Source organism: Lactuca serriola, chromosome 2, assembly GCF_051521515.1.
Source record: "Lactuca serriola cultivar US96UC23 chromosome 2, Lser_US96UC23_V15, whole genome shotgun sequence".
Classification (NCBI taxonomy): Eukaryota; Viridiplantae; Streptophyta; class Magnoliopsida; order Asterales; family Asteraceae; genus Lactuca; species Lactuca serriola.
In genome coordinates, this window is record NC_136409.1 from 154,650,001 (window position 1) to 154,664,861 (window position 14,861).

Below are 14,861 nucleotides of genomic sequence, written 5' to 3' on the forward strand. Positions count from 1 at the left end.
AAATATAATATATTAAAAATAATATTTATTAATATATAATAATCCAATAAAAAATAATACAATAAGAAAAAAGTTACAAAAAATAATTAAAAGTTAACGGCCATGCTGTTAAATCCGTCATTTGTCAAAAGTTAACAGTCATGCTTTTAAACTTAACGAGGTAGGGACCAAAAGCATAACAAAACCACCAAATAAGGACATGTTTTGCTAATAAACTTTTTTTTGACCTTACTCAAAGAAATTGACAAACCACAGGGACCATTTTTGCAATTTTTTCTCTATAAAATTAAAAAACTACAAAGTATTTGAATTCAAGAAAAACATAAACTCTATATCTATATTAACAGTTTCTATCAAACAAACTAGAAGCTAAGAAAACAAATCCCAAAAATCAAAACCTAAGAAATCCTAACTGTTGGACACGGTAACACATTCTCGCCTCTCTGGTATCCGGTCAGTTCGGCACAATCAGAAAGTGAGAATTTTCGGCTTTTAGCTTCTTGATAATACCTTCCTGATCCGCTATCTCTAGCTCTTGGTCTCTTTCTTTATAGGTTAGTTTTTCTTTTACCCACAATCATCTCTTCACTCTTGTTTTCTTTTATTTGAAGTTGTAATCGACTCTTCCATCTCTTCACAGTTTGCTTTTATTTGAAATGGTAATCATCTCTTCTATGTTTTCTTTTATGCAATTGTGTGTTGCCAAATTAAATACGACAAATACTTTCTTGGGTATTGTACCAAGTAAATTACATATTATAATAATGATAAAGAAAGTAAATATGTTGTGTGTAAATATAGATGTGCAGATATGTTGTCAATTCTCTTTTCTATGTTAAAGCAAGTGGCAATATTATATAAAATTAATTTCTCTATAGCTAGAAAAGTTTACACATACAATATTGTAACAGAATATTAAAATATGATTTATGTTTTCAACTATTTTAATCTTGGTTGGTAATTATGATTATAGCTTTTACTGTTTTTCTATTTCCAGATTATTAATCGTAATAGTCTTTTTAGGTTAAATTTATTTTTGATGATAAAATGAATGAAGATGAAAACGAGTTACCAAAACGCAAGAAGAACCATAGGACATTAGATTGGTTTGCTAATGCTCAAAAGAAAATAAAAACTCAAGATGATTCTTTCTCGACGCCGAATAATATCACACATGGTAGCACTGAAGTTCCATATCGGGAGAGAGAAAGTCAATTCGATGTAAATACGCTTCCACATGATCCAGGCTTGAGAAAGAATATCCTTGATTATCATCCCAACGACCAAGATGCAGTATGGAGAGAATATATGCAAAGAGGCCCTTGCTAACCTCGTAGTCATCAATTTCCTCAAACAGACTTTGGAGGCTATATGTGTCGCTTTATTCTGGTAATTACTAGTAATATTACCCTATTTTAAATAGACTAAACAAAATATTCTTCAGTAAATTAACATTTTAGCAAGAAATGGTGAAAGAGTGGAGAGAAGTGAGATGAAAAGGCTCGACCAAAAAAAGGTCTCCAGGTGGGGTTGATGATTCTTCCCTCACCTCTTTCTTCATCTCCAATCTTCCCGGAGATGTGACGAAGTCTGAGTTATGGAAACTGTGCACCTACCTTGGAAAATTTACGGACATCTACATCATAGGAAGAAAGGATGTCACTGGGTCTTTCTTTGCTTCCATGAAATTCTCAAATGTTTAAAGACCGGAGGAAATCGAACAAAGGCTGAATAAAATTTCATGTAGGGGTAGGAAGTTGGTAGCTAACTTTGCTAGACATCCCTGCCACCCAGCTCCTAGGGTGGTGCCTTCAAGACCAACCATCGATGCTCCCAGAAGCATCCCATCGACCACTAAGGATTCTCGTTCATTTACCAATGTAGCTAAAGGAAGGGTGAACGCTACTCTACTGCCTTCTCCTCCTCCTATCATGCTTTCATGTATTCAAGAACTGTAGGATTGGGTTGGAAAACCGTTCTTGTGGGAGATGTCAAATGTTTTTACATGCTCTGTAACTTCCCCTCCATGTTGGTGTTGGATGGCCTCGATGTTGTTGAAACAAAACATCTTGGAGGCATGCAGATTATTGTCAAGTTCTATTCTAAAAAAGCGGCTGAAATTTTCAAAGAAAACAAACTTTTATGGCTCAAATTGTTCAATAGGATTGGTTTCCTTGGAGATAAGAGTGTTTGTTTTGAAAGGATTACATGGATAAGAATCACCAGTCTCCCGTTTCTTGTTTGGGATGAATCAAACTGTGCTGCTATTGCAGGGAACTTTGGAATGGTTCTGGTTAACATCAGTTCCTTTTAGAATAAGTCCGACATCTCTTAGGAGAAATTATGCATCCTTATTACAAATCGGAGAAAAATCAACGACAAAGTAAGCATTTAGTTTGCTGGGGCAACTCACAGAGTCGAAATTTATGAAATTGATGACGAATGGGTTTTGTTCAAATCTTTCTCGCTTGGTTCACATGTTGATTCTGAGGAAGATGAAGAGGATGTTGAAAAAGTTTCGGATACATGGCAATATGGCGGGATGAATTTAGAAGATGGCGAGATCGGATTGCATCCTAATTTTTAGGCCGGTGAATTGGAGATGGCCCCCATACCTCCGATCAACTCTCATGGTTGATGTGTATTGAATGTGTTTATATTTTTATTCAAATTTTAAATTTATAAAAGTTATTTCCTTTACTAGACTATTAAACACACTAGCCAGTGTACCTAATCGTGCAATAGTATAGCTATGGTAAGAACGAGTGTCGAACTCAAGGAACGATGTTTTAACTAACTTTATTCTACTATTAACTAAATAATAATTAAATTAGAAAAGGTTTTGGTTTCCTAGTTTTGCAAGACTAGATACTTCAATTATCAAACTAACTAATTATCACTTAATTAAGCTAACACTAACTAAAGCAAATTAGCAAGTATGAATTAACCAAGGTAAGTAAGAGACTTTCTTTTAGCTTTGGATTTATATTGTTATTATGGTTGATTTATGGAAGTGCAATGGATTTAGTTTCTTTAGTTACCGATTCCTAAGATGACCAAATTAGTATTCTCTAATTTAATCCTTTAGCAAACTAGCTTATTTATTCGGTGATCAGGCGGACAATCTTACAAGTTCACTAGTGTTCAGTTCGAATTGATTAGACTTATAATTAATTGACCAATTTAGTTTATTGATTCAATTTAATACATGATTTGTCGTCATATATTAGCTCCTATACCTTTTTACCCACTTTTCTACTTAAGCTGAGGTTTTGTTCAAAACTCTAGTCCTACAATTTTGCAAATCACAAGATCATAAGATTCAAATTTAACTAAGATAGATGGTCATACTAGCCTAATCAAATTCATCAATAAGTAGAGAAAATAGTTATCAAAAGTACTTGAGGTTCTTTAATAAGCTAAATCAACAATTAACCAAATATCCAAATCCAAACCATAGATCAACCACAAATACTTAGTTCATCCTAGGCTAAACGAAAGTCATGAGTATTTAGCTCATGACTTCAGCAAACAAAATCACAAAAATGAAATTCATAGTATTTAACATAGAAAAATCTAATAAAAAATCGAAGTGTAAAGTTTAATTGCCTTAATGCTCCTTCTTCCAAGTTTTGTGAATGAAATTCTTGCTTCCAAGCCTTAGAACCAATGTTTAGCCTTCAAAAGTGTCGAATTCTCTAGAGCCAATAGTTTCAATTCGGAGGTTAAGGTGATCTATTTATACTTTTCCCGAAATCAGAGCACCACGTCGTGGTAATCATGTTTATCCCCTGTTCTACAAGTCTTCGAAGTTGATCGGGATTCTTCAAGTTGCCACTCTGTGGGGAATTCACCACAACGTGTTGGGGTATATTTTCTTCATTTTAGAGCTTTGATTCAATCTCCCAACTTCCAGCATCCAGCTTCCAGCTTCCTGCTTCCTTTTTGCTCCAAGCTTGTCTTTTGGTCCCTACAACATGATTCATAGAAAATTAAGTATCTTTTTGTTCTAATAAGGGCATACAAGTAATGAAAATATTAAGATATGTTGTATAATTATGTGTATAGATATGCGCATGTCAAAATACCCCATACTTATTCTTTGCTTGCTCCCAAGCAAATTGATTTTTAATTTCACTAGCAAAGTATAAAACAATCCATTTCAATCCCAACCATTATCCCAAGACCTCAATGCATGTATTTGTGTCTATAATTCCTAAGAACTCCCTATTCCTAAATACTCACAATCCCTATGAACCTTCACCCCTTAGCTTATACGACACTCATTTCTGCAACCCTCCGAGTCAATCCTCAGAAATCTTTCTTGACCTCAAGGTATTTTTGGCTAAACAACCAAGCATACATAAATTCTATAAATTACAACTTTGATACCATAATGGAGCTCTTTGAATTCTTCACTTTGTTGTATATTTGATCTTTGATTTGTTTTAATTCACCACCTTCTTTGTTTGATTTTTGGTATCTTCAACTTTTCGGATTTCTTCAGAATTTTTGATCTTTTGATAGCTCCGAAATTCTTTTACTTTTCGGTAATTTCTCTCTCTTTTTTTACATGTATTCTCACTTTTTTTTTCTTGTTCACTCAAATCCTACATGCTTAAGCAAGGAGCTTAGCTTCAACCTTTATTGGTTAAGGTATTAGTCTAAGTGCAATGACTACCTAAGCTTTCCTGGATGGATTTCAGGTTTAGGCTGCAAAACATATTATGTCATATAAGCTACCAGATTACCTTTCATACTTCATGACTTTTCACTAGGAAATGGGAAGCCAGAAATACACTATAACATGTGTTGGCTCAAGTAAACATTTAGGTTCTCTTTGGATCATCCCATACTTCATTGGAAAAAAAATTTAATTATTAGCTAAGTTTCCTAAGTTATACTATTTAGAAACTATTAATGCAAAAATTTTAAAATCAAATGCTTTTTCTTATGCAATATACCCCCTATCCTACACTTATTTCATGCAATGCCCTCATTGCATGGTATGCAAAACATAAAATTAAAAAGAAAGGGAGAAAAAGGAACAGACTCCCCTGGGATAGAAGATGCATCTTGAAACGTGGGAAGGACTTCTAGCTTGCTGGAACGTGTGGAACCGGAAGTAGAAATTAGAATAGCAGCCTCCTTATGCTATGAAAAACTCCCCCACAACATAGGAAAGTGTCAACCATGTCGTAGCAGCCGGGATAATTCGTCATTATGGCGTGAAATTCTATGGCGTGGGAACAACTCATCCATACCATGAGAATGAATATAAGATAGGAAACACTACTCTTGATCATGTAGAATACTGAAAGTGCTAGAGCAGACTCGGAAAACGGACTCGAAAATCAACACGTCATGGTGGATATCACCACGTCGTGGTAACCCAAACAAAACATTTTTTGGTATTATAAATGCGACAACACGGTGTGGTGTGTAGTACCACGTCGTGGTGGCCTTGAAAGTGAAAAATATGGTGCCCTTAGGTACTTAATTGTGAACTATATGTTGCACCAATTCATGTATAAATCTATTGGACGTGACTCCTCACTCTATGACTCAAATAAACACCCGAAAAATGTGCTCAAATCTTGCTTCTCTCGACGTCTCCTAAGCGTGCTCTATAAAGAACCTTCGTTTGACATTAATACCCTTACTTGGACTCTAGAAAAATACCTGGAACTAAAACAAAGAAAAGTAATGCAAGAAGGAAACATTGTCTACAACCAAAACAAGAAATAATTTTTCAACACACCAAACAAACAAAAATAAAAACATAACGAAACAAGTCTTAAAAATAAGAAATCAAAAGGATAACTCTCAATCTTCCTCATGATCAGCTCCTCCACAACTACCACCAGCCCCATCTTGTTGCTCCCTCCATAGTTCCTCCCAACTTGGTGCATAAGGGTATGTAGGAGGAAAATGATTCGGTCGGGGAAAATGCAACTGCTCCATAAGATAATAGATACCCATATTGGTATAATTGCCACTCCTTGGCAAGTTATCTTCAAATCCCCGCCTAGCAACATTGTACGGGTCCATGGGCATCTCATCAACCTCGGGTACAACCGGTGGCTCGTCCTCTCCAGCTTCCCTACCTCGATGCCTTCCTCGGTTTCGAACTCGCTGCCATGGAGTGTCATCGAGAATGCTAAAACCATCCATTCCAAGATCAACAATAATATTCGCCCGCCTGTACAGAAGGACGGAAACGGGTTTTCAAGATTCCACAGTTAACCTGACAACTTCACGTTTTTCAAGAACTCCAAATGAGCGTGTGAGCCGTGTAATCAACATTCCACCATATAATGGGGACCCGTGCCTATCCTTGGCTACCCGAGCTGCAAGGAATTCAGCCAAGTGAAAAGGTAAATCAGTATATATATATATATATATATATATATATATATATATATATATATATATATATATATCGGTTGAAGTAATGGCCCTCAAGAAGTAGACATCAACAGTGGGATATTTATCTCCCTCCTGACGCTCGTTGATGGTGTTAGTGATGACACAGTGCAACAAGCGGTGAATGGGCGACCGAATGTCGATTTCTTGGGCAGTTCCCTTATCGTACATCCCATTGGCAATTTCATTACAATGCTCCTCAGCTTTAAATTCGTCCATATTTCTTATAGAAGCAACAATGTACTGCTGATATGACTCTGAATGAACCTCGGACAGAAGGTAAATTTCCTTCCTATGTGCAAAGTCGGCAAGGCTAAGAGAGCGTCATTCACTACCAAGGAAAAATGTTAGATTGTCATCAGCATATATCCCAGTTTTTCGTGCAAAGGAAACTATTGCTATAAACTCATGAACCAATTCCTTATACATGACCTCTTGAATTTCGAAAATCCGACGCCACGCCAAGCACATAAACTGGCCATGATCTCCATTAAAAACCTTATCAAGATAAGGTTCAATGGCTTCCATTAACCCCGTTTGTCCCATCCAATGCCAATCCACAAACGCGGGAACATGCACTTTTCGTTTCTTCATCAATTTAAGTTTAGCATTCCAACGGGCATGAATTTCAGCTGCAACATCCCTTGGGAAAGAATACCACAGAAACGTGGGGCGACCTGTGGGTTGGTTGCATCTTAAACAGTTAGTCGTGCCTGCAAAAATAACCACAAAGGACACCCAAAGAACCATATATATGATTACACCCAAAATGCAACATAATAAACTGGAAAAGACCCCACCACGACGAGGACCACGACGAGTCATCGTGTTTGACGCATTGTCGGGACTCTTGGTTAAATCGGACCATTTTTCACTCTAATTCAACTCAATACAAGTTCAGGGATTGTTCAAGGCATATTATGGAGTAGAATGGTAGCAAAATCAAGGTGTAAAACAACTAAAATTGGGTCCGATTTTTGCAAAAATTGGAACCCTAGGTTCCTAAAATTGGCCCTAAATTTGTTCTAATCAACAAATATATACCCTTTACTAACATAATAAATGATTAAGAGTAAAGAAATCACTAGAAAATCATACCTTTTAGTGAAGAATTGGAAAAAAAAAACGAAGGAGAAAGCTTGAATTCTTCGTGGAAGCGGCTGGAACGATAAGAGAGGTGGGTGAAGTAAAAGTGAAATGTTTTTTACTGAAGTTGAAAAAAAACCCTAATTTGACTGCAATTCTTTTGGCACCACGATGTGGTGGATTCACCACGCCGTGGTGAATCATGTATTCCTGATTTTACGTGTTCAGTCAAATTACCACCTCGTGGTGAGTTAACAATCATTCTTATTTATTAAAATCTTAAAAATATCCACCCCACTCTCGTATTATGCCATACCCCATGTCGAATTCACAGACAAATTAGAAGAATGAGAGAATAAAACCTAAATAAAAGAAATAAAAAGAAATAAAAGAAAAGGAAAGAAAATGCAAACTCAAAATCACAGGTTACCTCTTGCAAGCTCTTCTTTCTGGGGAGTCATAAGTCGGACTCCTTCCCGCTTCACGTTGTCCCAACTCGTGTGAATTTGACAATTTCCTCCTCTGTTTCTTTAACTGGCATTCCTTCTTCATAATGCTTCACTCTATATCCTTTAACTTTGAAAGGGATCCCATCTCTTGATATAAGCTCAATAGCTCCATGTGGGAAAACTTGTTTAACAACAAATGGCCCGTCCCACCTAGTTTATAATTTGCCCGGGAAAAGCTTCAACCTTGAATTGAAAAGTAGCACCTTTTGTCCTTCATGAAAATCCTTATTACCTTTTAGTCTCATGTCATGCCATATCTTAGTCTTGTCTTTATATATTAATGAACTTGTGTATGCTTCATTTCTAAGTTCTTCAAGTGCATTCATTTGCGTTAACCGGTTAGTGCGAAGTTCAGCAAGCTCAAAATTACATATCTTCAAAGCCCAAAATGCTTTATGCTCTATCTCAACTGGCAAGTGGCAATTCTTTCCATAAACAAACTTATATTGTGTAGTACCAATAGGTGTTTTAAATGCCGCTCAAAATGCCCAAAGCGCATCATCAAGCTTATCTGGCCACCCGTTTCTATTACTTCCAACCGATCTCTCTAATATCCTTTTTAATGCCCGGTTTGTAACTTCAGTTTGCCCACTTGTTTGGGGATGATAGGATGTTGAGAATCTATGGTGGACACCATATTTTTGCAACACCTTAGCCAATTGATCATTTGCGAAGTAGTTGCCCTGATCACTAATAAGAGCCTTAGGAACTCCAAACCTTGAAAATAACATTTTAAGGAAACGTACCACCACTCAAGCATCATTAGTAGGAAGTGCTTGTGCCTGTGCCCACTAAGATACATAATCGACCGCCACCAATATATATTTATTTCCTTTTGACATGGGGAAAAGTCCCATAAAGTCAATCTACCAAATATCAAATATCTCACAAACTTGAATGCTATTTTGGGGCATCTCGTTTAATGATGAAATGTTTCCCGTCCTTTGCCATGAATCACATTCCTTAACAAACTGAGTAGCATCTTTAAAAATTGTAGGCCAATAAAAACTGATATCAAAAATCTTCTTAGCCATTTATTTCGTTCCATGATGTCCTCCAGTGAGCCTGCTATGACAATGTTTCAGGATTTCTCGACTCTCTTTCCCGGACACGCATCTTATTATCATTTCGTCTGCACAGCTTCCAAAAAGATATGGCTCATCCCAACAGTAGTACTTTCTGAAAAGAATTTCTTCTTTTGTTGTCGGGTTAAATCTTTTGGAATGTATTCACTTGCTAGGTAGTTAGCTATATCTGCAAACCATGGTACCTCTCCTGCTATAACCATAAGATATTCTTCGGGAGATCATCACCTATCTTGTTTTCTTCCAATTCCTCTAAATGCAGGTTCTCTAATCTTGATAAATGATCGGCAGCCATGTTCTCCATTCCCTTCTTATCCCTTATTTCAATATCAAATTCTTGTAGAACAAAGACCCAACGTATCAATCTTGGTTTAGCATCTTATTTAGCAAATAGATACTTAAGGGCAGAATGGTCGGTAAAAACTATTGAATTTGACAGAACCAAATATGGACGAAATTTATCAACAGCAAACACCACCACTAGTAGCTCCTTCTTGGTAGTAGTGTAGTTTTCTTGAGTTGGGTTCAAACTTTTGCTTGCATAATAGATTGGTTGAAAATTTTTATCAACCTTTTGTCCTAAAACAGCTCCCATCTCATAGTCACTAGCATCACACATTACCTCAAAAGGAAGGCTCCAATTTGGAGCTATCATAATAGGGGTACTAGTTAACTTTTCCTTCAATAGTTGAAACGCTTCATGACATTCATTAAAAAATTCAAATGATGCATCCTTTAAAAGAAGTTGAGTCAATGGCCTTGTGATCTTTGAAAAGTCTTTAATGAAGTGGCGGTAAAATCCCGCATAGCCTAGAAAGCTTCTTACCCCATTTACATTTGTTGGAGGTGGCAATTTTGCTATAGTATCAACTTTTGCTCTATCCACCTCTATCCCCTTCCTTGAGACTTTCTGTCCCAACACAATTCCTTCTTTCACCATGAAGTGGCACCTTTCCCAATCAAGGACAAGGTTGATCTTTTCACATCTTGCTAGAATTAGATCCAAGTTGGACAAACAATCTTCAAAAGAGGATCCAAAAACCGAGAAGTCATCCATGAAAACCTCCATAAATTTCTCGATCATGTCGTGAAAGATAGCCATCATGCACCTTTGGAAAGTAGCTGGTGCATTGCATAACCCAAAAGGCATGCATCTATATGCGAATGTTCCACTTGGGCATGTAAAAGTGGTCTTCTCTTGGTCTTGTGGGTCAATTAGAATTTGAAAGTACCCCGAGAAACCATCAAGGAAACAATAGTAGAAATGACTGGATAGCCTTTCGAGCACTTGATCGATAAGTGGTAGTGGAAAATTATCCTTGCATGCAGCATCATTAAGTTTTCGATAATCAATACAAACGCCCCACCCGATTACTGTTCTTGTTGGGATTAACTCATTGTCTTCATTGGTGACTACCGTCATTCCTCCTTTCTTAGGTATAACGTGTACAGGACTCACCTATGGGCTATCGGAGATTGAATAAATGATACCAGCATCTAATAGTTTAACAACCTCCTTTTTAACTACTTCTTGCATATTTGGTTTGAGTCTTCTTTGGCGTTGTACTATGGGGTTAGCTTCTTCTTCTAAGTTGATCTTATGAGAACAGTAGGCTAGACTAATCCCCTTGATGTTAGTGATCTTCCATGCTATAGCACCTTGTCTTTTTTGTATTACCTTTACGAGGCTTTCTTTTTCATGTGTTGCAAGATTAGAAGCTATGATTACTGGGTTTGTTGTCCTTCTTCGAAGAATGCATACTCCAAGTGTTCGGGGAGGGCTTTCAGCTCGATTTTCTGCTTTTTGTCAGTTACCACAACGTGGGTATCCTGCCACATCGTGGTGTCGCAACTTTTAATTCCTGACCGTGAAAAAAGACTTTGACACGACGCGTTCTCCTCACTACGTCGTGTTGCCTCTTCTGCCTCTTTTATGGCTTCATCATAATCACTTTCTTCTCATAGCTTCTCCAACTCTTGTATATCCAGTTCGGGATCAAAATTATCTTCCATTAGACCATAAATCCCTCGGTCTCTTTTTCTTTCCACCCGTCTATCTCTTTTTCAAGTAATTCATCTTGCACATCAACAGATAATGTCGTATCGTCACTTATCCTTGAATGTTGAATTGCCCGATTGACTCCAAATGTAACCGCTTCTTCTCCAACTCTTAGAGTGAGTTTGGACTCTCTTATATCAACTAAATCTCGGACGGTACATAAGAATGGCTTTCCAAGGATGATGGGGACTTGCTCGTCTTCCTCCATATCCAACACAATGAAATCCACGGGAAAAACGAACTTGTCAACTTTCACTAGTAGGTCTTCACAAATACCCCTTGGAAAGGTCATAGTTTTATTGGCTAGATGGATAACCATGCGGATCGGTATTGGTTCGGGAAGATCAAGGTTTTTGAAGAATACGTATGACATCAAGTTGACACTTGCTCCCGAGTCGGCTAGAGCATGACTGGTTGCTAGATTCCCGAATTGGCATGGTAAAGTTATGCTACCTGGATCCCCCATCTTCTTTGGTAGCATGTTTAGTATTGCAGCAAAGCAAGTTTCATTTAGTACTACTTTTGATAATCCTTCCATTTTCTTGCAGTTTGTCAATAGGTCCTTGAGAAACTTGTCATACTTTGGCATTTCAGCTAAAGCCTCAATAAAGGGAATATTGATTTCAAGAGACTTTATGTGATCTAAGAACCTCCGATAATCTTCAGCATGCTTCTCTTGAATTGCTCTACTTAGGAACGACAATGGTGGGCGGTATGGATTTACTGGTTTCAGAGTTTTCTTTTTAGCTTCTTGCCATGCCGTGGCATCTGTACCATGTCATGGCATCTGTACCATGTCGTGGTGATTGTCGATATTTGTTTCCTTGGTTTTCCTCTTGAACTTCCTGATCCGCATCTGGCTTGTTTCTATCTATGGGAGTCAAATGAGTAATAATTTTTCCACTCCTAGTGGTGATGGCTTGGATGTGAGCTCCTCTCGGGTTTTTTTCGGTATTTTCCGGAAGTCCTCCCGGTGATCTTTCATTGAATTGCATAGCTAGTTGCCCAAGTTGTTTTTCTATATTGAGGATCGAAGCTTATTGATTTCTAAATAATGGTTGCTGTTTTTTCATCATCTCTTGTTGTTCCTTCATCATAGCTTGTTTCTCTTTCATCATTATTTTTTGTTCCTTAATTGCTGCTTTAGTTCCCTCATGCCTCTTTTCAGAAATGGTTGCAAATCGTGTGAGCATTGATTCAAAGTCAGATTTCTTTTCAACATGTGGTTCCCCTTTTTGGTAAAAAGCCTCTTCTTTTTGTTTATATTTTCCTCCTTGGCCTTTTTATACTCATCATAAGGTAACCATTTTTTCTTGGGTTTTCTCTAATCTTCATCAAAATGATCACCGCTTGAGTAGCAAGCTTGAAACCTCCGGTTTCCATTCTCATCAAGGTCAAAATCTTTAGTCAAACGTGGTCGGTTATAGTTTTCACACCCAACTCGAATAGCATGGATTGTTTGATCCATCTTAGTCATCCTCCTATCCATGTTGTGCAACATTGCCATAACCGCCAACATGTCTTCCGAAGTTGCATTAGCTGAACCCCTCGTTACATCAGTCCTTGGATTATGGTATTCTCTAAAGTGCTTAGAGAATTATTCAATGAGTTCCTTAACTTCTGCCATATTTTTCTTTGTAAAAGGGCGTTAAGAGTCAAGGAGTTTTCTAGTGGTGACGTTCACCCCACCATAAAATATCGACACTTCTTGTTGCACATTGAGGTCATTTTATGGGCAATTCCTTATCACGCCTTTGTAGCGCTCCCATGCATCGTACAATGACTCCCCCATTTGTTGTTCAAAATTGGTGATGGCCTTTTTGAGCTTATCCACCTTGGATGGTGGGCAAAACTGTTCCAAAAACAATTCTCACATCCTTGCCCATGTCGTTACCGTGCCTGGTGGAAGTGCCTTTAGCCAAGCCTTCGCGGCTCCCTTGAAAGTGGCAGGGAGCATCCTCAACAACACTGTTTCTCTTGGTACATTTGGAATGTTAAAGTAGTCGGCGATGTCGTTGACTTCATCTAGATGCTTATAGGTGTCTTCATGATCCTTTCCAGTGAAAGGAGTCTCTAGTGCTGTAAGGATGTGCCCCTTAAGTTCAAATGTAGTAGTGGCGGGTATGGTGGATTGCACAAGCCCCGGACCGGTGTCGTCTCGAATTCTCTTTTTGTACGCCTCCATAGAGAGGCCGACAATGTTCCCCATGGTGTTATTGGGTTCCTTATTTAGCTCGCTTTTTGTTTCAAATTTTGTTTGCTTCCTTCCTTTTCTGTTTCGTACTCGGTGTCTTCCTTCGTTGGATTTCTCTTTGTGTCTTCGTCCTTCAGTGTTTTGCTGGATTCACCCACTTTTCCCTTCTTCTTGCCAAAAATCGACTTGAGATTCTTGAAATGTGACTTCTTTGGTGTAGCGGGTTCTCCTTCGGTTTTGTCTTTGTTTTTGCGAAAAGCGGATCCCGGGTCTTCAAGTGGTGGGATCAAAGAGGAATTTGATCCATGGGTCATACACAATCTGCAAATAAATAAAGGAAATGTGTAAAAAGAACAAAATTGAAAGAAAAAAATCCTACTTTTATGATGCCACGACATGGTAGAAATTACCACGTCGTGGTGAGTAAAAAGCTAGTAAATCCTAAAATAAAAATAAATAAAAACTAAACGATAACTAATCCTAATAAAATAGCTGAATAAAGGCAACTAAGATTTCACCGTTCCCCGGCAACGGCGCCAAAAACTTGATGTGTATTTAATGTGTTTATATTTTTATTCAAGTATTAAATTTATAAAAGTTATTTCCTTTACTAGACTATTAAACACACTAGGCAGTGTACCTAATCGTGCAATAGTACAGCTATGGTAAGAACGAGTGTCGAACTCAAGGAATGATGTTTTAACTAACTTTATTCTACTATTAACTAAATACTAATTAAATTAGAAACTGTTTTGGTTACCTAGTTTTTCAAGACTACATACTTTAATTATCAAAGTAACTAATTATCACTTAATTAAGCTAACACTAACTAAAGCAAATTAGCAAGTATGAATTAACCAAGGTAAGTAAGAGACTTTCGTTTAGCTTTGGATTTATATTGTTATTATGGTTGATTTATGGAAGTGCAATGGATTTAGTTTCTTTAGTTACCGATTCCTAAGATGACCAAATTAGTATTCACAAATTTAATCCTTTAGCAAACTAGCTTATTTATTCGGTGATCAGGTGAACAAACTTACAAGTTCACTAGTGTTAAGTTCGAATTGATTAGACTTATAATTAATTGACCAATTTAGTTTATTGATTCAATTTAATACATGATTTGTCGTCATATATTAGCTCCTATACCTTTTTACCCACTTTTCTACTTAACCCTAGGTTTTGTTCAAAACTCTAGTCCTACAATTTTGCAAATCACAAGATCATAAGATTCAAATTTAACTAAGATAGATGCATGGTCATACTAGCCTAATCAAATTCAGCAATAAGTAAAGAAAATAGTTATCAAAAATACTTGAGGTTCTATAATAACCTAAATCAACAATTAAACAAATATCCAAATCCAAACCATAAATCAACCACAAATACTTAATTCATCCTAGGCTAAACGAAAGTCATGAGCATTTAGCTTATGAATTCAGCAAACAAAATCACAAAAAAAAAACAAAGTATTTGACATAGCAAAATCTAATAAAAAATCG

General features: G+C 37.0%; 1 protein-coding gene and 1 non-coding gene across 2 annotated transcripts; one reads left to right on the top strand and one right to left on the bottom strand.

Moving 5' to 3' along the window:
- Positions 1 to 11,118: 11,118 nt before the first annotated feature.
- On the bottom strand, positions 11,119 to 11,754 carry LOC145089681 (uncharacterized). The gene has a single exon (XM_079028083.1). The coding sequence runs from the start codon at positions 11,752 to 11,754 to the stop codon at positions 11,119 to 11,121; it is 636 nt and encodes a 211-aa protein (XP_078884209.1).
- Positions 11,755 to 12,886: 1,132 nt separating this feature from the next.
- LOC145091153 (small nucleolar RNA R71) lies at positions 12,887 to 12,993 on the top strand. Its single transcript, XR_013702041.1, has one exon. It is a non-coding gene; the product is annotated as a small nucleolar RNA R71 (small nucleolar RNA).
- Positions 12,994 to 14,861: the final 1,868 nt, after the last annotated feature.

Coding starts and splice junctions, on each gene's coding strand:
- LOC145089681 (XM_079028083.1), bottom strand. CDS start 11,754: ATGCCAAAGTATGACAAGTTTCTCAAGGACCTATTGACAAACTGCAAG.